Source organism: Patagioenas fasciata, chromosome 1, assembly GCF_037038585.1.
Source record: "Patagioenas fasciata isolate bPatFas1 chromosome 1, bPatFas1.hap1, whole genome shotgun sequence".
Lineage (NCBI taxonomy): Eukaryota > Metazoa > Chordata > Aves > Columbiformes > Columbidae > Patagioenas > Patagioenas fasciata.
The window spans coordinates 209322037-209347371 of NC_092520.1; the positions used below are offsets into that span (position 1 = coordinate 209322037).

General features: G+C 38.8%; 1 protein-coding gene across 2 annotated transcripts in view; it reads right to left on the bottom strand.

Moving 5' to 3' along the window:
• CELF2 (CUGBP Elav-like family member 2) overlaps positions 1-25335 on the bottom strand; it is a 558210-nt gene that overhangs the window by 356621 nt on the left and 176254 nt on the right. The window contains exon 1 of one of the 2 annotated variants that reach the window (XM_071803523.1): positions 19316-19838. The exons of the other annotated variant lie outside the window; for it this stretch is intronic. Within the exon in view, the coding sequence (XP_071659624.1) occupies positions 19316-19368 (53 nt within the window). The 5' untranslated portion in view covers positions 19369-19838. Of the gene's footprint in view, positions 1-19315; positions 19839-25335 lie in introns of those variants that run through there. 2 annotated transcript variants of the gene reach the window in all.

Sequence of the window (25335 nt, forward strand, 5' to 3'; positions counted from 1 at the left end):
TAGGGAGAGGGCACATTGGGTTTTTCTTACAAGTATCCTCTGGAATTTGTGTAGGATATCCCAAATATGCATGTGTAAATTGCTGGGTTTTACAACACATTTTAAGCACACTAACCCATACATTCTCTCTGTTACTGTTCCGTATAACCTTACCAATTCAATGAGACTCTTCATAAAGGTTTTTTTCCCTTTGTGTCACCTCTGTACAAAGGAGAAACAGTACCCAGAAGAGTTAAGAGTCCATTTCTGTTTCTGAAGATCCCTCTATCAATTAACACCAGCAGACAATAACTATTTATGCATCTGGTGTGACTCACCACGTGAAGCATATTGTGAACTCAGCAGCTGAGGCAGCAAAAATATACATATACATATATATATATATATATACACACACACATATATATTTTTTTTCCAGCCAACAATCAGTGGAAAGGAGTTTTGGTACAACCACCACACGGCTATAAGAAGCTTCAAACACTTCACGTCTGCACCAATTTCATACTCTAGTAGAAAAAACCTTGCGTGCAGCACATTGTTTCTTACATGTGCATCTCTGAGTGGTCTACCTTAGTGAAAACGCTTGTGGCCCACCAGTTTATTAATGCATCTATCTGGACATCATCCCTGTCAAACTTTTTATATGTAAATAGCTGCAGCACAGATACTAAAGATACGCCCTATCCTTTAGTCCTTTGTGAGCTGGGTCTAACTTATTTAGACTTGAATGCACCCAATTTACTTTAAAACATATAACATTATATATATTTATGTAATTATTTAAGCAGTGAAGAGCTGAACCTTGACAAACTACTCAAGTATTTGCCAGGGTTTCTGGCAGATTTTGAGAGCCACACTGTGGGGCAACTGTCTGCTGGGTACCTCTCTAATATCACTGTAAATCAAAGAAAAAAAAAGTAAATTAAATTGTTCTTGTATTTTTGTATTCATTTGACAGAAATAAATTGCAGCCAAGTGTTCGACCAGCAATTACATGAGTACGAATCTCTAAGACAGACACTTTGTATAAAGAAAAAAACCACACAAAACAAAACCCAACTAATATTGCACGAGAGCCATGCTTGTAGCTAAGGAGTAGCTTCACTTAACATAATTTAAAAGGTCTTTGTTGATAGACACATCTACGTACTTTAAAAATCTAACCTGAGCTTATACTCATAGCCAATGTTGATCTACTTTTAATAGCAGCATAGGTCTAGGAGTTAGGTGTCTCAGTCACCACTAGAATTTAACTACAGATGATCCAAACTTTTTCAACTCCAACTAGAAGTATCTGAAGCTATAACAATTTGTGACTGTCTTTATACAGTAGTTTGAGAGTTCACTGTGCTTGACTAGAGACCAAACATTACTGCTCAGTGCCCAAATTGTCTTCATAAGACTGGTGTCTCTCCTTTGCTTGGGCTAATATATTCAAGCTGCCCTACAGGATGAGATTTAGAGGCCTGACACCTGCTCAGATTCATCGCTTAAGATTAATTTTTGCAATTAATGTTTGAAAAATAATATGGACTAAGAATAGTGAGGAGATGGGGCAGGAGAATAGGGGTTTCCCCTCTAATTTTCCAAACCATCAGTAGTGAAGGCTATAAGGAGGACCTGCTGCAGGAGAGGCACCTCTGCTAGGAGTTTCAAAGCCCTGAGAAAGTCAGGCGGCAAATAGTTTATTACTTTTATGTAGGAAGATATTTAAATAATAACTATGCCTGTCATCCTTTATTCCAGCTTCAAGATACAGAACATGGTTTTACACCTACTTTTCTCTGTCTTTCCTGTGCAAAGTTAAGCCATTTAAGATAGCTTATAATTTCCTTCACTTTTAATAAGAGCTCATTTTTTAGGAAGTACAGATACCCTGTTTATTCAAATCTTTCCTTAAAATGGGTTAGCTGAACAACATATACACAAATAATTTTCATCAAAAGACTCTTAATCAAAGCATAGGAATTTTATCTCTATACTAACAGATGCAACTACCTTCATTCATACACATTTTTGAGAAGAAACAAATTATGTCACTGACTTATTGGCTTCTGCAACGACACTAACAGCCCCAGGAAACAAAAAAAGGGTTAGTTTGTTCCCAAGGGTAACAAAGAAAGCTAGAAGGTGATTAGAGTGACGTTTGAGAGTTCAAAGCAAACTATGTTATTTAATACCATATAAAATAATTTATATTCAAAGACCTAATTAGGAATGTGTGTAATGAATCTTATGTACTCTTCATGGAGTAACATTTAATTCAAAATGTTTCCAGCTTCTCTGGGCTTTTTGGAAGTGGAGTGGCATTGAAATGGCAACCACAATCTCCTCTGGAAAACTCCTAAGGTTACATTGCTGCTTACAGTCCTACAACCTGCTATAAATACTGTTTACAAAATTCCTGGAATTCCACATAATCTTTGAGCCTGTGTATCATGTGCATGCATATGTATACATGATGTGTTTAAATCTAGGAGCCAGAATTTGTTTTGTGCTTTGAAAAGTGCCATATACCACCACTTAAGGAGTTTCCTTATATATGCAACCTTGAATATTCATTAATGTTTCAGCAGACCGTTCATGGCAGTACGAGGAATCATTTAGACATCAAGGGCTTTCAGTTTTACCTTACTTGATCAACTCACACACTACATTCATGCTACATGCAGAAGGTCTCAACCTCTCTGATGTGGCAGGATGTTATGTTGGTCCATGCTGTGCTGCTACTTGCAATTATCTATATTGGGCAACACTGGCCAAGGTCTCCAGGCATTCCCCAACATTCACCTCTGCATATCTACCTCATCTCCAGGAATTACATAACTATACATATAATGTTATATGTTTTAAAGTAGATTGGGTACATCTTGCTTCATTTCCCAGATCTTTCCTCTAATTGTGATCTTCATCTTCTTTCTAACCCTTCATCTCCTCCTCCTCTTCTCCAGGACCACTTCATTCTAGGAACAACTCTTTTCAGCCTCCCGCAAGCTTCCCATTTACCAGTCAAAACAGTCTATGTGCAGAAGGACAACAAGTGATCAGCCTGTTAATTGATGCATCAATGCAATCTCTCTTCATTAACTGGAAGATTTATCACGTGCCACTTTTGTTTAGTCCAGGTGTTCACAAAATTTGCAACCAGCCTGTACCGGTTGCTGAGAGAAAGCAGCAGGCTTTTATTCTTGACAGTTCAAAAGTTCAAATCTGGACATTCACCCCCTCCTATCCCAATTATCTCTCTCATGTTAGCATTTGTGATTTTTTTTTTTTTCGGCTGCAGCTGTCACAAAACATGTATTAACTCATCTCCTCTAAGTGCTTCACTGCAAAGTCACATCCTTTGAAGCAGAAGAATGATAAAAATCTATTTTGTTATATGAATACAACACTTGTTTACTGATTACATGTTATGTTGATAAGACGGTTGTTCTCTGCTATTTTTATTAAGAGGTGTAAGGCAGGCACTAACATACTGATTTATGAGTATCAGCACTACGCATTCACTCTCCCTCTGCTAGATAACTTGTTGAGCTGCTGCTACATTTCATAAGAATCCTCACAAGACAGCAAGCATAACTTAAAAGCTCACCCCCCAAATACCAAACACATTTAATCATGCCCACAAATATTAGCTTTAGCCTTATGTAAGCCTCAAATGAGCCCACAAATATTACTATCACTATTTGAAGTCTAACACACTGGCAAGATTCCCAAGTAAACCACTGTGATTTTGGAGAACACCAGGATATTCAAGCAAAGCAGAAAACTCAGCCTGCCCCAAACAAGCAAATACGTTACTTTGCCAAACAAAAGTTCACAGCAAAGTTAAACACAGTATTAGAAACAATTGAGATTCACAGAGCAGAAATGGCAAGAGAGGTTCAAAATCTAACGAAAGCACAGCTCTTCAAACTAAGGCTTTTTTTCTGTTTAGATAAGCCAGTATGCAAATCCATCACCAACAGAAGTTGAAGTCGATAATGGTTAAAGGTGGCTAGTACCTCGAAGGAGATACCTTAACAAGAACTGTCTTAAAAAAACTTCAACAATTGTCTTAACTTTAAACTCTGTAGATCAGAAAAAAACCCTCAGTGCTCCTGCTTATCTCAGGATGTAGGCAAAAGGCCAGACTCTCTTAGGAGATCAAATTCCAAAAAATGAGAGCACAAAAGATTTTGGAAGCACTAGCCATCACTTTTCCTGTCTCAGTGGGTGCCAGTGAGCAAGATGATGGTTTGAAAACTTGGCTGTAGACTTTTTTTTTTTTTTTAAAAGACAAATAGTTCAGCCTGACAGTCTCCAGGACAAACACAGCTAAACAAAAAAAGATCTCCACCCAGTACTGACTGATTATTAAGCCTTTAGTTTGGCGTACGGTCTTCTTTAGAAAATAAAAACATATATACATAGCCTCATGACCTCCCCAGGTTATGTATGAAGACAAAGTTTCATTAGTACCAGTACGAAGTCTTAAAACAGCAGGTCTTTAAAACAGCAAGCCATAAACATGAGCATATAATAGAACTGGAGTTAAAAAATTTTATATTACTTAAAATTTTTCCTTCAAGTACAATGTCAGAAACCTTTGCAAGCTGATTTCTTCTGTGGATGTTGGGCAAGAGCTTTATTTAGTTTCTACAGTATGCATTTAAAGGCACTATTAAAATTTAGTGCAGAAACAGGACTGATGCAACATTTATATCATAAGTAGTTCAGACTGAGTGAGAAATACCACAGATGAAACAGAAGTGAACATTCAATTGGAAGTTCATGTTGAATTCAGAAGAGTAATTTCTGTTACCTTATGAGGTCAGAAGTCTTTGTGTGGTTCCTGTTTCAAAAACTCAGGGACTGGGCACCACAACAGAAAGGCAGGTCTCAAAGCAAGTCCTAAGACTGTGCAATAATCTTAGTGCAGATGTAAAGAAAAACCCACTTAATGATTTTATATCTATCTAAACAAACCAACAAACAAAAACAACAAAAAACAAACCCAAAACTAATACACAGAAGATTTGTGCATTTTTATCTTCTGACTGATCAGGAGGTTATTGACCTTAAAAGTCTTTGTGTACATGAGCACCCTTCTGTGTTTATACCCTGAAATTCCTGTTCGTATAATGATTTCTCCCAGAGTCAAGAAAATTTGTTACTATGAAAACTGGCAGCACTGGATTAATTATCATTACTCCTAAAGATTCCCCAACACTGGGTGATGGGCAATGCCATATTGCCCTATGATACAAATATCAAACTCATAACAAATGACGGTGGAATATTACTTCTCCTCCCCCCATCACTAGCAACACCTCACAGAAAATGGAAGTACATGATTTAAATTACTCCTCTCTCAAGAACAAAACAAAACAAAAACAAAACCAAAAACAAAACCAAACCAAACCAAACCAAACCAAACCAAACCCCAGGAATTGAAGACTTGAGAGGAAGAAGCTAATTTTTCCCAACCATGTTTCTGTAAAGGTTTGATTCTATTTGAAGGTTAAGACTTGTGCTTTTTCTACAGGAGGGAAAGAGGGCATGTTCAAAACCAGCTATTCAGGCAGAATGTAAAGCTGGAAAGTAGCAGAAGTTTATCAGGGTAATTAAGCTAAGGATCATTCCTGTAATTTGATCCATTTCACCACAGGCTTAAGAACCACTCAACTCAGATTTTGATGCTCATGTAACCAAACCCCTCAAATTTGACATTTACAGACCTAAGTTGACTATTGCTGATTTCGAAATAGAGTGAAAATCATAGTTCCTCCCCCACCTCTTTAGGAAGCAGATGTGTAAGTATAGGCACATAGAAATGTTAGCTTAATCCCTCCCACCTTTTCTGAACTTCTTGCCCAGCTTCTGAGTCATTTGGCAAAGAAGTGGTAATCTCAAAAATATTAAATTTTCTTAAGCCTCCTGAAAATAGGCAGTCAAGTAAAGACAGAGAGCCCCTCAGCTACTCTGCTTTAGACAAGGACATTATTAATCCTCACCAGAACAAAAAACAAACTTAAACAAAACCAATATGAAACCCAGCCCAAAACAAATTAGATAACCAGAGGAAAAAAAAAGCCCACAAAAAATTAATAATAATAATAAAAAAAATCACCAAAGCTGCCCCCCAAAACAACACGAACCCCCCCCCAACAACACTGAAACTATCAGAAATATCAAAAAATCCAAGCATGATCACCCTCTCCCCAGGTCTGAATCTGCATCTGATTCAGCACAAGAGGATGCAATGAAGACATACACACAAACCCCAAACAAAGAAAACAGATTTCAAGGGTTCCGCCTCTTCCAGAATTATTTTTTCATACTCCACGTGGAAAGATGATACAGAGGAAAAATAACTTAAAATGCAATTTAATAAAGATTTTCTATAAATAAATAAATAAACAAACTTGGTTGAACATATAGGTCATTCCACACAAAAGCAGAATTAAATTAAAATCAAAACCATTCCAATTTATATCAATATTTGCTATGGACCTAATGCAATTCTCCATCTATATATTTTCAGGCGCATTATCCAACTTCAGAAAGTTTAAATTACAACATACAAAAGATCTTATGATCTTGAAATTGTCAGGACCCTGTCTTTTCTGGTCAGTCTAATCTAATCCTTTACCTCAGGGAAGTGTCTGAATTTATCTTTGATCACCATTGCATCAAGCTCCCAGGAATTAAATGAGAATCTTGTTACATTAAAACAAAGTTGTTTATAATCAGCCATGCACAAGCTGTTGGTATGGCTGGCTGCCACACAAACCAAGGTTAAAACAGGCCAGGCTTACAGCTGAAATATAACTAATATGACATTATTCTTTCAGACATTTGGTTAGGCTGACAAATTTGTAACTCTGTAATTTACACAATGTCCCCATGACATGTGGCAGTACAGCTATTGTGAACAGAGATTTTTATCATGGAGAGTAGGAGGAGGAAGTCTACATTTTCCTAATGCAAATCCTTCCCATAACAATTTCAGAATGCATGCTGGCTTGCTAAAGTATACAATTTACCTGTTGGAGAGAACGTGAAGTTCAAATGGTGATGTATAATTATTTTAATGCAATGCAAAATTACCCTGTGGAACTCATTGGTCCAGAAAGTGGTTAAGATACCATATATAACACTGTTAAATAAAAGTATATGTTTTAGTAAGACAAGGCTTGAAAGATTTATTCTGTCTTCTGACTCATGCATTGCATCAATAAAGTAAATGGTGTTGGAAGTCAGTGTTAAGAAATAAAATTAAATTAGTAGGATTTTAACACTCTTGTATAACACAGGAATTGTCTCATGGGATCAGACAGGGGTTTGTTTTATATGAACTTTCATCCCTAGGATGTACGAAAATCCTACATGGATAGGGGTATGTTCCCAAATAAGGAAAGATTCTTCTCAACCTTTTGACAGTAGTTGTCCAAAGTGTGAGGACTTATATCCTTACCCATCCATTTTAATCCTAATTGCAGATGTTCTCATCATCCATGAAAATATTATTTTTCCAGTTCCAAGAATTGAGTCTCCATGGTACCTATTTACACAGGATCTCTCAAGGTAATTGTCATGTGGGTTATTGCTTTAAAAATCTCTCACAAGTTTCCCTCCCCCCTCAATTTGTATTATGAGAAAATTCAAACAGCAAAGGCCTAAATAACCATTTCTGAGAAGTGCTTGTTATTCTGTACAACTCTTTTCTTCTGAATTAAACATTCCTCATAAGGAAGTCCTTCTAGGTCTGACATAACTATTGCTGGAACCCCTCAGTTGAAACACAGTTTTTTTTATCATCTTCCTGAAGGAATTCAAAATTGGCTGCTACTACTGAGGGGATACAAAGATACCATATATAGGTAACTGCTCTGTTCCAGACCATCACATCTTAAAAAATGGTCATCCATACTGATCACACAGCTTCTTCCCTGCAAAGCTAATTTTATTCAGTAGTGCCACATGAAGCTTCCAGTTGCTAAAAAAATAGGAGTGTCCAGCCCTTTGCTGCTGAACTGGTTCTGCTTTCCCATCTCACTTTCACCATGGAGATTTGTGCAAACTTCCTGTGTGGTCTGACTGCTTTTTTGGGTATTATAAGAACAAATGGGAAAAACAAAACAAAACGAGACTGCAGAACTCATTCTTTCCTAGAACTGTCATGTTCTGTGATGTTGTAACCTCGAGCCCAACAATGTTTTATGCTCAAATCACAAGCTCACTGTATACAGGGTTTATTTTCATCAACAGAGCTTGTTTTCCCACTGTTGTATACAGACTGTATTTTCATAATTCCCAATACATGAAGTACCATCAACTCTCTAATAATTTACGGAAAGTTTAACAGGAAAACAAAGCAATAATTAGTACAGTCAGAATAATGTGGGTACACAGTACATTCAAGCTAAGTTTCTGTACATTACAGGACATTCCAGTTTTAAGGTGTTTTATTCTTCTTAAACAGTGACCTTTTTTTTTTTCTTATTTTTCCTGGAAATTAACTGAAGTCTTTTCCTAAGAGTTTTCTGCCTGCCCAGTAAACATCTCTAATTGTAGCTAAAATAATGCTGGCAAAGGTAACTTGTCTGAATGTAAATTGGATAAAGTTATGTCTCCTGGAATTGGACCTGCAGCTTCATCCATGCTCCTCCTTATTGACTTTATTCAACCACATCAATGTGAACAACATGAATTTCCTTTGCAGTGGATCAAAGTATTTGTACTGCTTTGTCATTGTAAAATAATTGCCTATTTTTGTTGTTGGACGCTCTTCTGTGTGTGGTTTTACAGTATCTGTAGATAAGACAGAGAAGAGAGAATATAAAGTGCAATGGTTGCAGCCCAGACTATGCCAATAGTAAAATTCAGATTGTAGCTTATTACAGAAGGTACTTTTAAATTAGGAGACCTCTTAATAAAAGAGTAACTTGTTTTTTTCCTCTGGGGTGTGTGGGTGGAGAACTGATACTGCTTTTAATTCTTATGAGAAGAATGAGAATAAAGATGTAAGAGAAGACCTCAAAGTCCACACAAAATAGTGATCTAGCTGACTTTGAACAATCACGTAACAGGACCCTGCAGTTGCACTTGTAAGGCCTGTGTGCTCAATGTAAGCTCTCATTAACCATACATTTTAATGAATTTCATGGCAAACAGAGCAACTTACTGGCAACAGAAGTGGTTGCAACTCTCAGTGAACAGCAGGGAGATCTGAACTAAGTCTAAGAACAGTCCCAGGTCTTTATGTGGGAACCACATTGTTCTGGGTTAAAAATACAATCTGCTTCTGCAGGACTAGGAAAAAAAAAAAATCCCTTTTCAAAATATCATGAAACTTTCATTTTAAATAAGTAGGGGAAAAAAAAAGTCACTTTACAATACAGCAGGTTTAAGTTCGGTTCCTCCCATCACTACTCTCCTATGATTTAAAGCTGGTATGAAAATTACATAGTTTACACAGCTTGTCTGCAACCTAGTATATCATAAGTTTAGGTTTGTTAATAGATTATGCTAATTTATTAGTCTACTTGAAAGCTGACTGAGGAGCAAAGAGCCAGGTCATCTGTTTCTTTTAAATACATGGAAAAATAACTACAAAACTATAAGTTATTTTAAAATTATTCCCAAGAACTTTTTAGAATCCAGACTCCAGACAGAGTAAAACTGGGCATCAACAGGCTGGAATTAATTAGTATAGTAAGTGCTCTGACTAAGACATTTTTTTGCCTATTAGATCCAGAAACTGTATTTATAGAAAGAAAGATGTCAAGTTTTCTGCAAAACACATGGGGCCCAACTCCCAATTACTCTAAGTCAGCAGATCTTCCTCAATGGAGCTTTGTCAGTTTGTGTCAGCTGGAAATCTAACCCCAAAAGTCACATAAAAGACCCTGCCAATTAATTCCTGTTGGAGTCAACGAAAGTTTACATGAGTGTTTAAATACTTTTCTCCCTGTCCTTCCATTTGAGACTTTTAATACCTATTTCCCTCTTCCAAGCCTGTAATTCTTCTCAGGCCACATAAATCCTTTATTTTGGCATGTCCAGCAGAAACCTGACCTCAGCCAACAACATTTTGCAACTCTTGGCAAGGTCAATTTTTCCAACAAGGGGGAAGTCCAAGAGCTACAGGGACACTCACCAGCCTCAGCAGTGCTGGCTACTGGTGGGACTCAAATTCTTCCCTAAGACCACATTAGGGCAGAAAGGATGTCCAGCTGAAGTGCCAAGTCAGCAAACGTGCTCAGCAGTTCTATTAACAGGGTACGTAAAAATTTAGGCTCAAATACATAAAATAGATGATGGACACAGTACTTCTTGAAGGAAGTCAAATGGAAATCCATGCAAACTTCTCAGGGATGAGAAACCACCTCTGATTAATATATAGTAACTCCTTGTTTAAAGCAAAGAGCAATTGCAGCCTAAGAGAAGTGAAATTCATCCTACAATTGCTTCAAGGTAAATTTAATTACTATTTGCAGAATTAAGCAGTGTCAGGTTCAAATCTCCCAGTGCTTCCTGGTTCAGGATGGGCGTAACGGGAAGAGTAGTGATGGGTTGACAGAAGTAGGTTAATTCACTTGTATACTTATACCCTGTTCTTTGTGGAGAAAGACTATCAAGTCCACATACTTCACCCATCACTTCAAATGCTCATTGGAAGTTCTAATATGTCACCGTTTTCTTTGAGACCTAGAAACCAAGACACATGCTTAAAACTAAGAGTCTTAAAACTAAAGAAAAATTTGACTTCTTCGACTTACTTTAAAGGTTTCCATATTATCTTACAAGTTCTTGGATGGAATATACTAATCAAATCACTTAAAAGTCATATCAAGATTTCCAATCCCAACTGAGCTATGACTCCATTGATCTACTAATTTAATGTATAAAAGTAGTTTGCAGTTCAGGTATGTTAAACTAAGAATCAGTCTTCCACTACTGAGCACTCTTGCAAAGTTACTTGAACAAGTAAATTATTTTTTAACAGATACAAATTATCTATATAAACCACTTCTTGAAGATAACTGGCTACAGAGAACTTAACTTGACAACAGAAAAAAAAAAAAAAAGAGGAGATAAATCTAGCACAACTAACATGGCAGATTTTCCCAATAATCTGAAACCCACATGTTCAACAAAAGAGACAGTCCAATTATTGTGATGATCACTGGAGTCTCCCAGTATTTCTACTTTTAGGAAATATTCTGTTTTAAAATTCATCTGGAAAAAAACAAGTGAGCAACAACAAAAGGCCGGTATCTGCAAATCAACAGGAGTTCAGTTACAGTAATAAAGTGGCCCACTAATATCAGCTTGGGACCAACTCAAGAACAAGTATCCTACAATAAATTATCAAAATGAACTCTCTACACAAGGGGTGCATGGACTTTCCCAGGTGAGGAATAGAAAACTGAGGAATCTCTTCCACTTGTGATGAAACATGGGGAAACACAGTCAATAAACATCTGAGGAAGTTACATAGAAATGTCTCTTCTCAGTGACAAACAATGGTAGGACAAGGGGTAATGGGTTTAAGCTGGAACACAAGAGGCTCCACTTAAATTTGAGAAGAAACTTCTTCTCAGTGAAGGTAACAGAGCACTAGAACAAGCTGCCCAGGGGGGTTGTGGAGTCTCCTTCTCTGCAGACATTCAAACCCGCCTGGACACCTTCCTGTGTAACCTCATCTGGGTGTTCCTGCTCCGGCAGGGGGATTGGACTGGATGAGCTTTCGAGGGCCCTTCCAATCCCTAGCATTCTATGATTCTATGAAATGTAATTCATATGAGGTGTGGGGTTTTTTTATTAAGGAAAATTAGAGTATAATCAGTAGAAGCATGTTCAGCTGCTCATGCAAAAGAATTTGGATGTAACATTTAGGTTATTCTAAGAATGTTTTTAGTGCCACAGAACATTTTTCAGGAGAATGAGAGCTCTTGCAGTCTGAACAGGTTCCTTGGGACTCACCGAAACCCACCAGACAACACCCACAGGGAACTATTAGAGCATTTTCCTCACAGATAAGAAATGTAGCTCCTGCTCAGGTCAAGCAAAAGAAAATCCTTTGGATCTTGATGTAAAGGCCCAACAAGAGAGACTGCAAATATCTCCAGTTTCACCTTCCTTTGCGCTCCGTCCTTGGTATGGCACCTTGAGACTAGCAGGGGTCCAAAAGATCTTTAATGAATCTCTCTTGAACAAAACAAAACCTATTATATAGGCAATACTGTCATAATGAATGCTGGAATAATAGCTACAAGATGACTTTAATTCCTCTAATGACACCTTTCCATGGGGAGAGCAGGTCACACTACCAATGGCCGTGAAAATCCCATGTGGTACAAGTATGTCTGAAGGATGGTGATGAAATGCAGGCGAGTAAAGTTGCATGTCAACTGGGGAGGGGATTAGAAAAATGGAGGAGAGCAAGAAATGAGTCTATGAAAATAATTATTCACATGTGCTGCTATCAGAGATGAAAAGACCAGCTATGCAGAGAAGGAACTTGCATACTGAAGGAGAGACTAAGCTTGGAGGGGAGTTTAATAAAGCAGAACGGTAACCGAACTTACAAATTTTTATAAAGGGTTACTTAACAGAAGCATCACACACACACAAGACTTAAAGGGGAAAAATAAGAAAACCAAATGTTCTAGCAAAGTAATTTGCTATTAGGCAAAGCCCAGCCAGATCATTCAGCTCTGTGTTCCAGGCTTCAATCAACTTCAGCCTAACAACTTCTCGGAAGAAAAACTGGTGCCTGCAAGGAATTTGAGCGGCTGACCTATAGAGCTGCCTTGCCAAGGCAGAAATATGGAAGAAAGCGTTTTAGTAAATGAGCAAGGGATTGCTTGTCTTGAAAAGAGTTAAATTCTGGTTTCATTTAATAAATTATTTTAATGAAGGCAAGTGGTGAAAAGCCCATCCCCAGGCTTAGATCTCACTGCTGTGGGCTTCATATGGACAGAGCTGTACACCCTTAGCCATGAAAATTTTATAGCCAAAGTAGATAAGACAGGTATTAACAACTCCATGTGAGTGGTAGAAACCGAGGCACACAGAGATTTAGTAACTCATTGCCCAGTTACGTATCCTTTCTACAGGCGATTTCCTTCTTATTTCAGTTCCACTGAGTGCACAACTAGACAAAGATTAACATTTGCAATGGGTTAGTTATGGAAGAGCTGCAGAAGTACATTAGGACTTGAATTGATTTAAGAGATGAAGATAATGAAATAGTGGATGAAGTTCAGTATGATTAAATAATGTGGGTAGAAAAGGATGATCTGCTTTTTAACTGCATCCTGCAATGTGTGCATCCACTTAACTAGATGTCACTAATCACCACTCAGGAATGAAATTTTTGGGTATAACAGATATAGAAACAACACAGCCTCCTTCTTCCCCTCAAAAAAAGGGAACCCGAATTCGACATCTCAAGGTCTTTGCAGGTCAACAACTCCAAACAGTTACCACATGTCCCAAAACATGGATGCAAGCTTACATGTAAAAGCCCTTCCAGTGCAAGGTTTTGTTAGTATAGATGCAAACGCTGTATCAAACCACAGAATTTCTTTGCTGCAAGATGTTGTGGCCTCAAAGTTAAATCTGCAAAACTAGTCAGATGATAAATTCAAAAGAAAGCATTCATCAAAAAAAGAGCCATCACTGCTGACATAGGAAGAACCCGAACTGCAAATCATTGGTGGCTGGCAGAATGTTGCTACACACCATTGTAGACTCTTGCTTCACATCTGTGTTGCTGGTGCAGTAATTTTTTATTATGTTTTAGGGGTTAAGACAATTTAAACAATTAGGCCAAGGAACATAGCAGCAACAGTAAGTAAACCTCTTTGTGATAGAGCTTTCATTTGAATTGGATGGTTAAATCCTCCATAAAGCACTTGAAAGATTTAACAACTCATGTCCAAATGAACAAGATGTAATAAGCTTGTATACAGGCTTGATATGAAAAGTGGATTGTTTTTAGTAAAACGGTGGAGAATAACCTCTTATTGAAAAGAGCGATATTGAATTTTAATCAGGGGAAAATAAAGATGCAAGAATAAATCTGCACAGGCTTAGAGAAGGACTAGATGACTTTCTCAGCCATCAACAATAGATGCAGGAGTGTCTTACATCGTAATCTGCTATTTTCTGTTATCTTTACTATTTCAATCACCCCCTATATCCTGCCTTTTTAAGAAAAGAAGCCAAACGAAAAAACCCCTCACAGTATTGTCCACTAAAAGTGCAGAGAAAGCACAGACACAAAAGATGAAAAAGTGATTAAAAACTCATACTTCAACATAGCTGGCCCTAATTTTTCATGCTTGCATTACTCATTGAAATGATTATAGTCACATGTTCAAACCGAAGGCAGAGGAACTTAGACTACATTTTACTGCTTGTATTCTACATACCAGAGCTTAGTAGCAATCTTCATACCTCTGGTGATACTTATCTGTGTCACAACTTGCGACTTACATGACCATCACTAACATCCCTTTCAGTGCCATCTCTGACATGATCTGCATTTTTGGAGGGGTTAACTGGAAAACCATATCACAAATGTGATTTTAGTTTTTACAAAATACATACACCCTCATTTCAGTCTTTTTTTTTTTTTAAAGCAAGAACACTGTGGCAAGTATGTGGGAATTTGTATTCTCCACTGACATCTGAAATTTCATTATCTATATTTCATGGTGGTGATGGAGTCCAGTATTATGTCCCTGGGCCAAACTTTCAGGGCTTGTTTTCTTTTGTCTTTGAGGAGCACATGGAGACAACATTGTTCAGGTCCTCAGAGTAAAGCACATGCAAAATAACTTTTTATACCCCCTTTTCTGAATGCTAGGTCTGTGTTGGGGGTCCATGCACTGATCTGGTCTGTTCAGATAATGAATACAACAGAGGATGCCTTATCTTAAGCTTTGCTAAGATGGGAAGGCAAAAGCCAAGTCAGGAACAAGACTCCTATCGCTATGGTTGTTTCAGTTTATTCTGTGCCAGCAACTGAATTTGAGCTGTTGTGTGTATTTCCCCTCCTAATCCCACCTTCCCCAATTTGAAAGCCTTGAATCTATTTAACCCATCTTAATTCACAGGCTGTCATAAGAATGGGGTGTGGGGATAGCACTATTTACCCAAAATAGCTCATAATACAGACACACCAACAAGGCTGAAATTGTTCCTTCTGGACTGACTTGCCAAGCATGAAAACCACTTTTTTCTTTTTTTCCTGAAGAGCCAAATCATTTACAGGCTGCTTGGATGGTGCACACACTGGGAAAAGGCATCTTGGAGAGAACATTTGAATTGGTACATCCGCCTGACACATGACGTGTTCCAAACAAGATGTTCCCAGCTCCACTAGCCAAGTTTTATGGGCAACTTCAATAGGACTTGTGAAATTCAGGTCATCTGTATGCAGAGCAGAACAGCAAGATTTGGTGCTTCACAGACTGTAAGTTGACCATTCATCTGAGCAAAAACTCCTACTCTTTACTTGAGGTTGTGAAGTCAAATTAAAACAATTTTTTTTTTCCTAGTAACGGGCCATAGAAAGTTCACATACTTCTTCAGAGAGGAATGCAAAGGGGTACAAGGTCTTGCCCGTATAGGTAACTGATGTGATTTATAGTGCTGCTTTTAGCCTTTTTGGAGACAAATTAATGGAGAAAAGCAACAGAGAAGATGTGGCCTCCACAGATATTTTTTTGTTCTCCTTTTTGTGCCTCTCCTTTCCAGGCTACTGCTCCACTTTTACTGTTTTGGGGGCCCAGAGCACAGGCTCTGGCTTCAGAAACAGCAACCAAAACTGTCCCTGTCACATATGAGGAACAAAACCACGTCACTGAAGCAGAGGGAAAGTTTTGGAGAGAGATTAGAGATGTTTCTGGAGTCACAGCAACAGATCTCACTCTCTCTTATGCACTGAGGGCACGGGATCTCAACTCCCTGTATCATCTTGGAGACAGGTAAATGGGACTTCAAGCACACACCATTTACTGGTGAGGCTCTAAAGGATTTTAAAATGTCCCAAAGATTTGCCAGTGCCTCCTGGCTGCAAGGAGTACAACAGACATACTACTTATTCTAGTTACATTATGAAAAGTGAGAAGGTATCTCTAAGGGAAGATCAGGCAACAGTGTGTTAATGTCAAAGCATAGATCTTCTGCTGGGGGTTTATCTGAAAAGAGACAACAGGAGAGGGAAAAAAATAAGAAAACCCATGAACACTTGAAGATTTACTTTCCCATAACTTTAATAATCAGATCACTATCAAGAAATCCAGAGAAAGAAAATATTTGCTGAAGTGGGTTTTGTTCTGCACATTAAACCGTGCTTAGATCCCACGAGTTCCTCCCCCCTTGCAGTAACATGAAGCCAGCGGGTGCTGAGACTTGCCAGAAAGTATTGCAGCTCTCACTGTCCTACCCTGGACAACTACAGCCAAAGAGGGAGGCCTGTTGTAATATTATATACACACACCATATTGCCATTTATGTATTTTAATCCCTCTGCTATCTCTCCCAGCCCTGCTGGGTAGAGTCCAGCAGAATCCCCTGCCTGTCTCCAACATCACCTCTCCCACCCTTTGGGCTCCCCCACAAGGCAGAGCCTTGTGTGTCGTTATATTTTACCTTTTCTTCTATTATTACTTGTACCCAGAGGGCAGCAAATAGGCTTCTGGGGGATTTGGGAAGCAGAGGAGCCAGAGCTCAGCTGAGGCGGGGGTAACCAGCACCAAGGCAGCCCATATTTAGTCCAAGCCCCTGGGAATTATTAAGCCCCAATGCAATTACTACCCCCACCTCCACAAGATCTGTATCCTTCAGGCTTTACCCAAGCTAAGCAGGTCTCAGAGCGTGAGAGAGTCACAGAATAAATTACAGGGGGTGCACAAGGCAAGCAAAATTGAGAATTTGTCACCACAGGACACTACTCTCGAGCTGATCGTAGCGTTTGCTACAGCATTTCATTTGGGTCTTAAAGAATTGCTTTGTGCCACCTAAGAGAAACACAGAAACACTCCTCTGTTTTTTATTAATATTAGGTGTAGGCTCCCTTGGTACATGGAAGGGAGATACTAAAAATGGTAAGCTCAGAGGCAGCAAACAGGCTGGAAATTTGTCTGCAGAAAAGGAACTCAAATTTATAAGAAAAAGTAGAATTGGCATTGAAATTTCATAAGTCATGAGGCATTTGAGTTGCATGGTGACTTCCAGTTTTTTGGTTTTGTTTTTTTTTCTTTTGACTGTCAGTGATCATTTAACTTATACTACATACTGACTTTTCCCATCTCTTAACCCTCTGCATCCTGCAGTTGAACTACACAATGACACATCTGTATAGGGTTGCTGCTGTAATTGTACACAGAAACTACAAAGAAACGTCCAGTATAATTGACTTAACCACATCTTTGACCTGCTCTGTTTTCGCACAGCTGTAACCTCCAGGTTCACACACAAAGTTGGGAAACTTCGGTCATGCTGTAGGGAAAGAGTGCCAGGGAGATATTTCTTCCAGAGTCGTGTAAACACATTATTTTTCTAAGAAAAGAGGATTCTTCGAGAGGGCAAAAGTTTTCCCTTCTCAAACCTTCTCATCTTTCAAGTCCTTTGTGTCATCCTTCAACTCAGCAAAACCCGGATATCACCTGACCTGACTAGCCAAGGAATTAGAAGTAGTCTCATAGAGCTAGATAAACTTTTAAAATAATTCCTAGAATAGCTTTTCTGGAGCACACACACTGTAAGACAACGCATATGGAGCTCCACAAAAACACTTTACTGGCATTCATTAGTGATGACTCACAGAAGTCAGTCCGGCTCTGGTCCATAGCGTGACCACTCGCCCCAGCTGCTAATCACAGCCCTGCACTCCACCATCCTGCACCACACTACATGTGAACTAGCATCCACACGGAAGTGTTGGAAGTCAGGAGGAAACTCCTCATCCTGTGCTGACAGTCCTAAATCACTTACAAAAAACCCCCCAAACATTTGCAACAGGACCGCTCTACCAAGTCTTATACCACAGACAAGGATAAAGGAACTTAGTCCACATTCCTACACGCAAACTCTGAAGATGGTCAAAGACATTTAAACTTCTGAAAAAAGAAAGTTTAACACTCTGCAAATATGAGGGAAAAACCAAACCAACACACACAAAAACGAGTCATGTAAGCAGACTTTATAGTTTGACTTTTGAAGGGTTTGCTTTCATCTTTCAGGTGAGGACACATTAAGTCCTTTAAAATATTTTACCAAGAAGTTCAAGAATACTTTAGAATATTATTATTATATATATGTATATAGCAATATCGCAATGCACACACCCTCTCAAAATCCATGTAATTTATTCCCTTAAGCAAAACCAAAACACAAAAAATACAGCCCCTCCTCCTCCCCCCCCCCACCCCCAAAAAATACTGTATTAGGTGCAGCTTTACATTTTGCTTAAGAGCTGAGGGAAATAAACTTTCTATTTAACTAATTGTATAACTTCTCCATCTACATTCCCAGATGGTTCCAATGTTTTAGTGAAGTTTCTGCAAACCATCTGCAAACTTTTTACACGTCTGGAGTCTCAATAGGCAAAACTAGGCACTTAGAGCAGCATTAACCATGGACATTTAACACTGGAGTTTTAATATCTGCAGCAGGCAGTAACAGTGGGTTTTTTTCCTTAATCCTTCCTTTTAGCAGTTCAAGTTACCATTTTTCACTGTTCAAAGAAACAAATAGCAGTGCTGAAGGTAAACATCAGTAGCAACTTTAAAGTATCAAACACATGCCGTAGTGGGACAGCAAACTGGAAGTTTCAACAACAAAACGGAACAAGCACATTTCTCCCTCTTCCTTCCCCCAAGTCTGTTTTCCCTTTCTTAATCAACTTTTATGCTGTTTTTTTTTTCTCCTCTGAAGTTTCCCACCCCTTCCCCTGCAGAGCACAGTGAGGAAACCAAAGAGTTAATCCTGCAGTTTCAACTGGTGTGAGCCTTTACTATTAATTTGAATTCACAGAGCAATTTCTACTTTAAAAAAAAGGAAAACAAAAAAATAAATTCCTCACTGCACTGTAACACTGAGAACTATATTTTAAAAATCTCCCTCGGGTCTCTCTAAACATCTGCTTAAAGGTTTGTCGTATCTTAAAAGGGCTCTAATTACCAGAAACTCCTCTCTTACTTAAGCCCAGGGCTCACATTTCGATTATAACTCAAGCTCCAGTTAATTTAGGACTAAACCAAAAATGCCTGTACCAAACAGAAAAAAAAAAAAACCATAGGCCTACCTTAAAACTTTCCAGCTTTTCAGAGGATCCAAGTCAGAGATTATAGACACCATTGTAGCAATAATAACAATAAAATATATATATATTTTTTAAAAAAAGAAAACACGGCAGGGAAGCCTAACCACAAAAGCAGCAAGTACTCTACTCAGTGTGGGAATGACAACAAACCCAGCACAGCTCTTCCTCCTTCTCAAGCTGATAAGCACTTGTCCCAGCTTCTCTCCACCCCCAAAATCAATCTTGTGCTATATTGCTTCACAGTCCCAGTTTCATTTCTTCACCACTACCTTTTAAAGCCCTTGTAATCTGCTCCAACTGATCAAATTTGACCTTTTTGTAGCCTACTTTATTCCAAGCACAGCCCTCAGTTAAATCTCTCTTTATTAACACCGTCCTTCTTGGCTTTCTTTTGGAACAAACACAGCTCAAGCTTGAAGCCTCCAGTCTTTGCCAGCAATCATTTACAGATTACTGCAAGCTGCAGTCTTCTCCTTTTGGGCATTTCCTTCTGCCTCTGAGGTTTTCTTTGATATTATTTTCTGAAGGTTGTTGGGGTCTCCCTTTCCCTATTCTGTGCAGGTTGGAGTTTGACACTTTTAAAGGAGGGACTTTCTAATGCAACTCCTCTCCCACCCTTTCCTCCTCCCCTTACCCCTCAACCTCATATAGAGGGATATACACATTTAAAAACACTTCACAACCTTTTGAATACAGAATCGTCTTTCTCCCCTCCTTTATTTTTTTTAAAGCTATTAGACTTGTAAGCTGAAGCTGTGACTGAAAGTCTGATTTATAGCAGGACTACTATTATGGTAGAATAATAAAAAGCCTAATAAAGCAAAGAAAGATGTAACCCTTTGCATGTTTGAAAGGGAAAGGAGTGTCTATATAATTCTATTTAATCCTTTTTTTTTTTCTGCTTAAAAAAATAATGAATAAAACATCTTCCAGATTACTATGGTGATCTGAAAAGTTGTGTAACCACTGTTAGTGTGTTTGTTTAGGAACATCTACGTGATTGTCTTCTTTTGTGTTCCTGTAACACTTTTTGACGTTGATTTTCCTGCATTTAAATATTTCTCTTTTGCATTTTTTTTTCCCCGCTAAACGTTTTCCATTTCTCCTGTGGATGATTAACCTCTCTTTGAGCTCCACCAATTCATTGGGATTTCTGCAAATTCCCGAATTAAAATTCGAGGGAGGAAAAGGCAAAACTGTACCTTATGAAGCGTTCAATTGGAAGCAAACTACCCCAAATGGCAGATACTTCCACTTTCCTATTTATACCACGGGCATATGCTCAGAGTTTCCCTCTGCCACCAGTTCTGGGTGGGTGGGGGGGGAAAGTTAAGATCAGCCCTTGTATGTTAAAAAGAAGCAGTAATGTGACATCTGGTAGTGTGTGACATCACACACTCATGGAAACATTATGAAGGATATAATAAGGCACAATAAACTTTTGAGGCTGCTTTAAGTCTTTCAGTACTTCTTCCTTTGGCGAGATAAAAAATTGAAGTTTGTTTAAACTGTTTTCAGGGCTCCCTTGTATGCTGTGGGCTGGTTTTGGGCAGCCAGAGCCTCCCTTTGCTGGTGTCCCTATAGTACAAAGCCAGCATATTCTTGCCCATGCCAGAAAGTGGCAATGAGGTTTCCCACTGCCCCAGAATGACTTTGTGACCACTTTCCTTGCCAGACAGCAGCCAGGACAGAGCGATCAGATACAAACTACCAGTTTTAAACTACCTGGAGACAAAATGCCACATTTGTTCAAAGAGCAGCATGTAGTTGACCTTTCATTTAGGAGAAAAGTCAATTGAGTCCTCTCCACTTGGCACTGGTGAGGCCCCACCTCTAATCCTGTGTTCAGTTTTGGGTCCCTCATCATAAGAAGGACATTGAGGTACAAGAGAGAGTACAGAGGAGGCGACGAGGCTGGTGAGGGATCTGGAGCACAAGTCTTATGAGGAGTGGCTGAGGGACCTGGGGTTGTTTAGCCTGGAGAAAAGGAGGGTGAGGGGAGACTTCAGTCTCTACAACTACCTGAAAGCAGGTTGTAGCATGGAGGGTGTTGGTCTCTTTTCTGAAGTAGCAAGTGATAGGACAAGAGGAAATGGCCTCAAGTTGCACCAGGGGAGGTTTAGATTGGATGTTAGGAAAAAATTCTTCATGGAAAGGTTTCTCAGGCATTGGAACAGGCTGCACAGGGCAGCGGTGGAGTCACCATGCCTGGAGGTGTTTAAAAGGCATTTAGATGAGGTTCTTAGGTATGTGCTAGAGTTAGGTTAGGTTATGGTTGGACTCGATGATCCTGAAGGTCTCTTCCAACTGAAATGATTCTATGATTCTGTGATTCTATTCTCCTGCCTCCTTTTCCATTCCTCAATCTGGTGAAGCTCCTGGCTCAGCTTCTGGGGCCATATCAGTTGAACAGTTTAACAAGTCGGGCCTCAATTACAGAATTCTGGATTTTACATTCTCCCCTGGGCAACATCTCTAACAGCTTTGCCTTATCTCTGAGGGGTGTAACAAGGATAAACACATCAGAGACTGGTGAGATTGCAAGTGCAGATCTGGGGGTGGAGGGTGGAGGGCAGCTGGATATTTAGGGATGACCCACCTGTCTCTTAACACCAGTGTGGTGCAAAGTGTTTTTCACCTGATACACACATATCTCTGAACACTTCTTCAGAGACAAAGTTACATCCACCTCTGGAAACTTTGGGGTCATATATTTATTTACCTACAGGAGTTGGGTTAGATGCTTGCCATGGAAAATGAAATTCCATTGACACTTTTCATATGTTTCTTTGTGGAGCAGAATAACCTTTCGTTTTTAGCGTGGGAAGCAATTTAAAACGGATTGGCCAGTGTCTCTTCCTTTCTTCCCAAAAGTTTGTAAACCACTGTTAAATGTTAAACCATCACTTGAGGCTGGGGAGAACATAAGTGGTTAGAGCACGGTCTTTTCTCTTTCCTCATGACTTTACTGTCACGTTTGCAGGTTTTAGAGCCATATTCATGTATTTTCCCACGTGAACTTCTCACTGAATGTTTCATACTAATGATCAAGCTCAAATTAAGAAAGGCTTCAAACTCAGTCTGAAAACAAAAGAAAATTAAAAATACCCTGTCCTGTTGTGACCCCTCACCAAGCCCAGTTTGAGTCCTTATCACATCCTGTCTGTCCACTGTTGCACATCAAGATGAGAAAGAAGCAGTGAAGTTTTGCCTTTATACCCCACTTAAGGATCTAACTGGTTTCAGTTTCTGTTCTGGTCAGGAGTAGGTGAGATCTACAAGGGCAAGAAACCTCTACAATAAAGTTAGATGTTCCTGGATCTCTAGACTTCAAAGACTAGACAGACACAGGAGGTGGAGAATCACAGTTTCCTCTGAAGTATATGGAGAAACGAAGGCCAAGAACAGCAACTCAGCCTCTGTATCCCAGTTCAGGTCATTGCCAAGCCTGTCCAGAGCTCCATTACACCAGGATGCTGAGTGTCTCTTACTCTGTTCATCCAGAAATTCCACAAACTATCTCCATTTCAACAATTTTGTCTCTAACAGGTATAATTTATACTTTCCTTAGACACATTTTCCATTGCCTTCTCACAGAAAACACTTCATTATTTCCTCTAACATATTCACATAAAAACTATACTGAAGAGTAGAGATTCTTATTCCTTTCCCATTTGTAATTTTTATGGTTATTTTAATTGTTTTCATCTTCAACTTCATGTCTGAAATGAAGGCCAGGTCTCCATTTTGCTGGACCTGGCTGGTATTTTGCCAGCTTTTCCTACAACATTGAAGAAAGCAACTCTAGGCTTTCTAAAAATAAAACTAGAAGATTAAGTTTAGCACAGAGAAACTCACGACAGGCAATGGATTTTCCAAAACAGCTTTGCGTATTTCATATAGCATGTAGCTATAGTAGAAAAAAACAAATAGAACAGAAACAAACCCACTGTACAATTATTTTAACTCTTGTGCTTGGATAGTGGCACTATAGCTCGTCTTTTAACTAAATGCTTTTTTCTATTGCGGTTAAGGACTTTGTCTTCAAAACCTTTATTTTTATGCTTTAAGTGAAGAAATTTCCTATCATCTTCAGCTTGTTTGTCAAGAAACAGCCAGCACATCTGTGAAATATTACTTAAGCAAACTTATTACGGTTAGCCAGAAGGCAACAACCCTGAAAGTTTTCTCTATCTGCTGAAATCCAACCTATTGTATAACTTGGATCTCTCAAGCCATAACAAGTCCCACTAGTGAGAACTTAGCAGTTCTCAGTTAATATGATAAAGAAGTACAAGCTTTCCAAGATTTTGAGTCCTGTAAAAGTAAATATATATATATATATATATACTTTTGAAACCAGTATTCATATGTACACACACATACACAAAAGGATCTCTAGGCAATGTCATCACCCTTAGTTTAGACAGCTGTGGAGTCAAAAAAGTTCCAGATCAGCTAACTACAAACATTTGAAGGTCAAGTACAGGACAAAGCATTTAAAAAAGCATAAGCAATGATGGCTACTGAGCACTAGAAATATGATTTTATGTAATGAGATTTTTTTTTTTCTCGGTTGTTTCTTTATAAGAAACCTCTTGGAATGAAGACTTCATACTGTTGGGCAGGAAAAATAAACCAAGGATCGTAAGCAGTTTAGATTGGTTATTTAATCTTCTTTCTAGGGTGTTATCTCATTCAAAATATTTTAGCAGCTAAGGAAGGTCTACCAAAGCACAACCTTTTAGTCAGGATGCCCAACAGCCTGGTTATCAGGCAATAATAGAGAAATAAATAACCTTCTAGCATCTTCCCAACACATATTTTCCATTACTCTTTCATACAAAGCAATATTAATTTATTTGAAAGAAATCCTGGTCTTTTACCAGGAAAATCTCACTCTCCCTAGGGAGCCTGTTGTTAAACAAAAGCTTATCTATGAAAGAGTGGCCTCCAACTTCAGGGCTGCTGTTGTGGGCTGATAAAGGCTGTTCTCCAGACTGTCTCATGCTGTCCCTCCTCACCAGCATTGCCAACCCCCTGCCTCTCCTCCCAGTGCCTAACGCCTCGCCTTGTAAGCAGCGTAGTGACTAATTGAAAATGCATTCCAGTGCTTTACAAGCAGCTTTTCCTTTCCTGCTGACCAGCCAAATGTTTTAAAGTTGGCAAGATGCTGTTTTAACTTGGGAACTTGGGCGCTTGGTCATGGCCTGGATGTGTGAAAAAAATCTGGCTGAATTCAATAGCTCTGTTGAAAAAAAACCATGAAAATCTCACTTCTAGAACTGATACGAGTAAACCCAAGTATTACAAACCTTTGAAGCAAGTCCATTCTCTCGTTGTGAAATACATGATGTTGGAGACAAGAAATTATAAGCCCTAAGTTTTAAGAAATGCACAAAGTTGTCCAGCAGTGCTTGGGCACAAGCAGAGAAAAAGCAGATAAAAGCAGGTATAAATTCAAATGACAATTACCCTTTGGGAAAGAGTACTGTAACCAAAACACCCTGGAAACAGTCAGCAATCACTGATTCACCGCCAGTCAATGGCAAACCAGTCTGGGATTCGGCACATCTTATCACACAGAGCAACTTAGAAGCTGGCTCCATCCAGCAGCTGCAGAGATTTAAGGGTTTTGTTTCTTTGCTAAACAGCAGGCCTCATTATACAAAGACTGCACTTTAACAGTTAATCATTAGTCTAAAATTACATAAATGTGTCTCATACTTATCGACTTTTCACTTTTACAAAGTCTGTAGAGACAAACTTTCAAGAGATGGTATTTTTTTATATACAGATTGTGATTTTAATGGATTTTCAAGTACTTTCAGGTTTTGCTCATGACAACTGCTACAATAAAAAGCCTTATGAACAAAGATGTGTTTTGTGCCTATTCACCTAGCAGAAAATGACTATTACAGTGTATCTTAGTATGGGAGAAATGCTTTCCAGCCTCTCTGAAGAGACAGTCTTCCCCAAACTCCCAGCATTCTAATAGTATT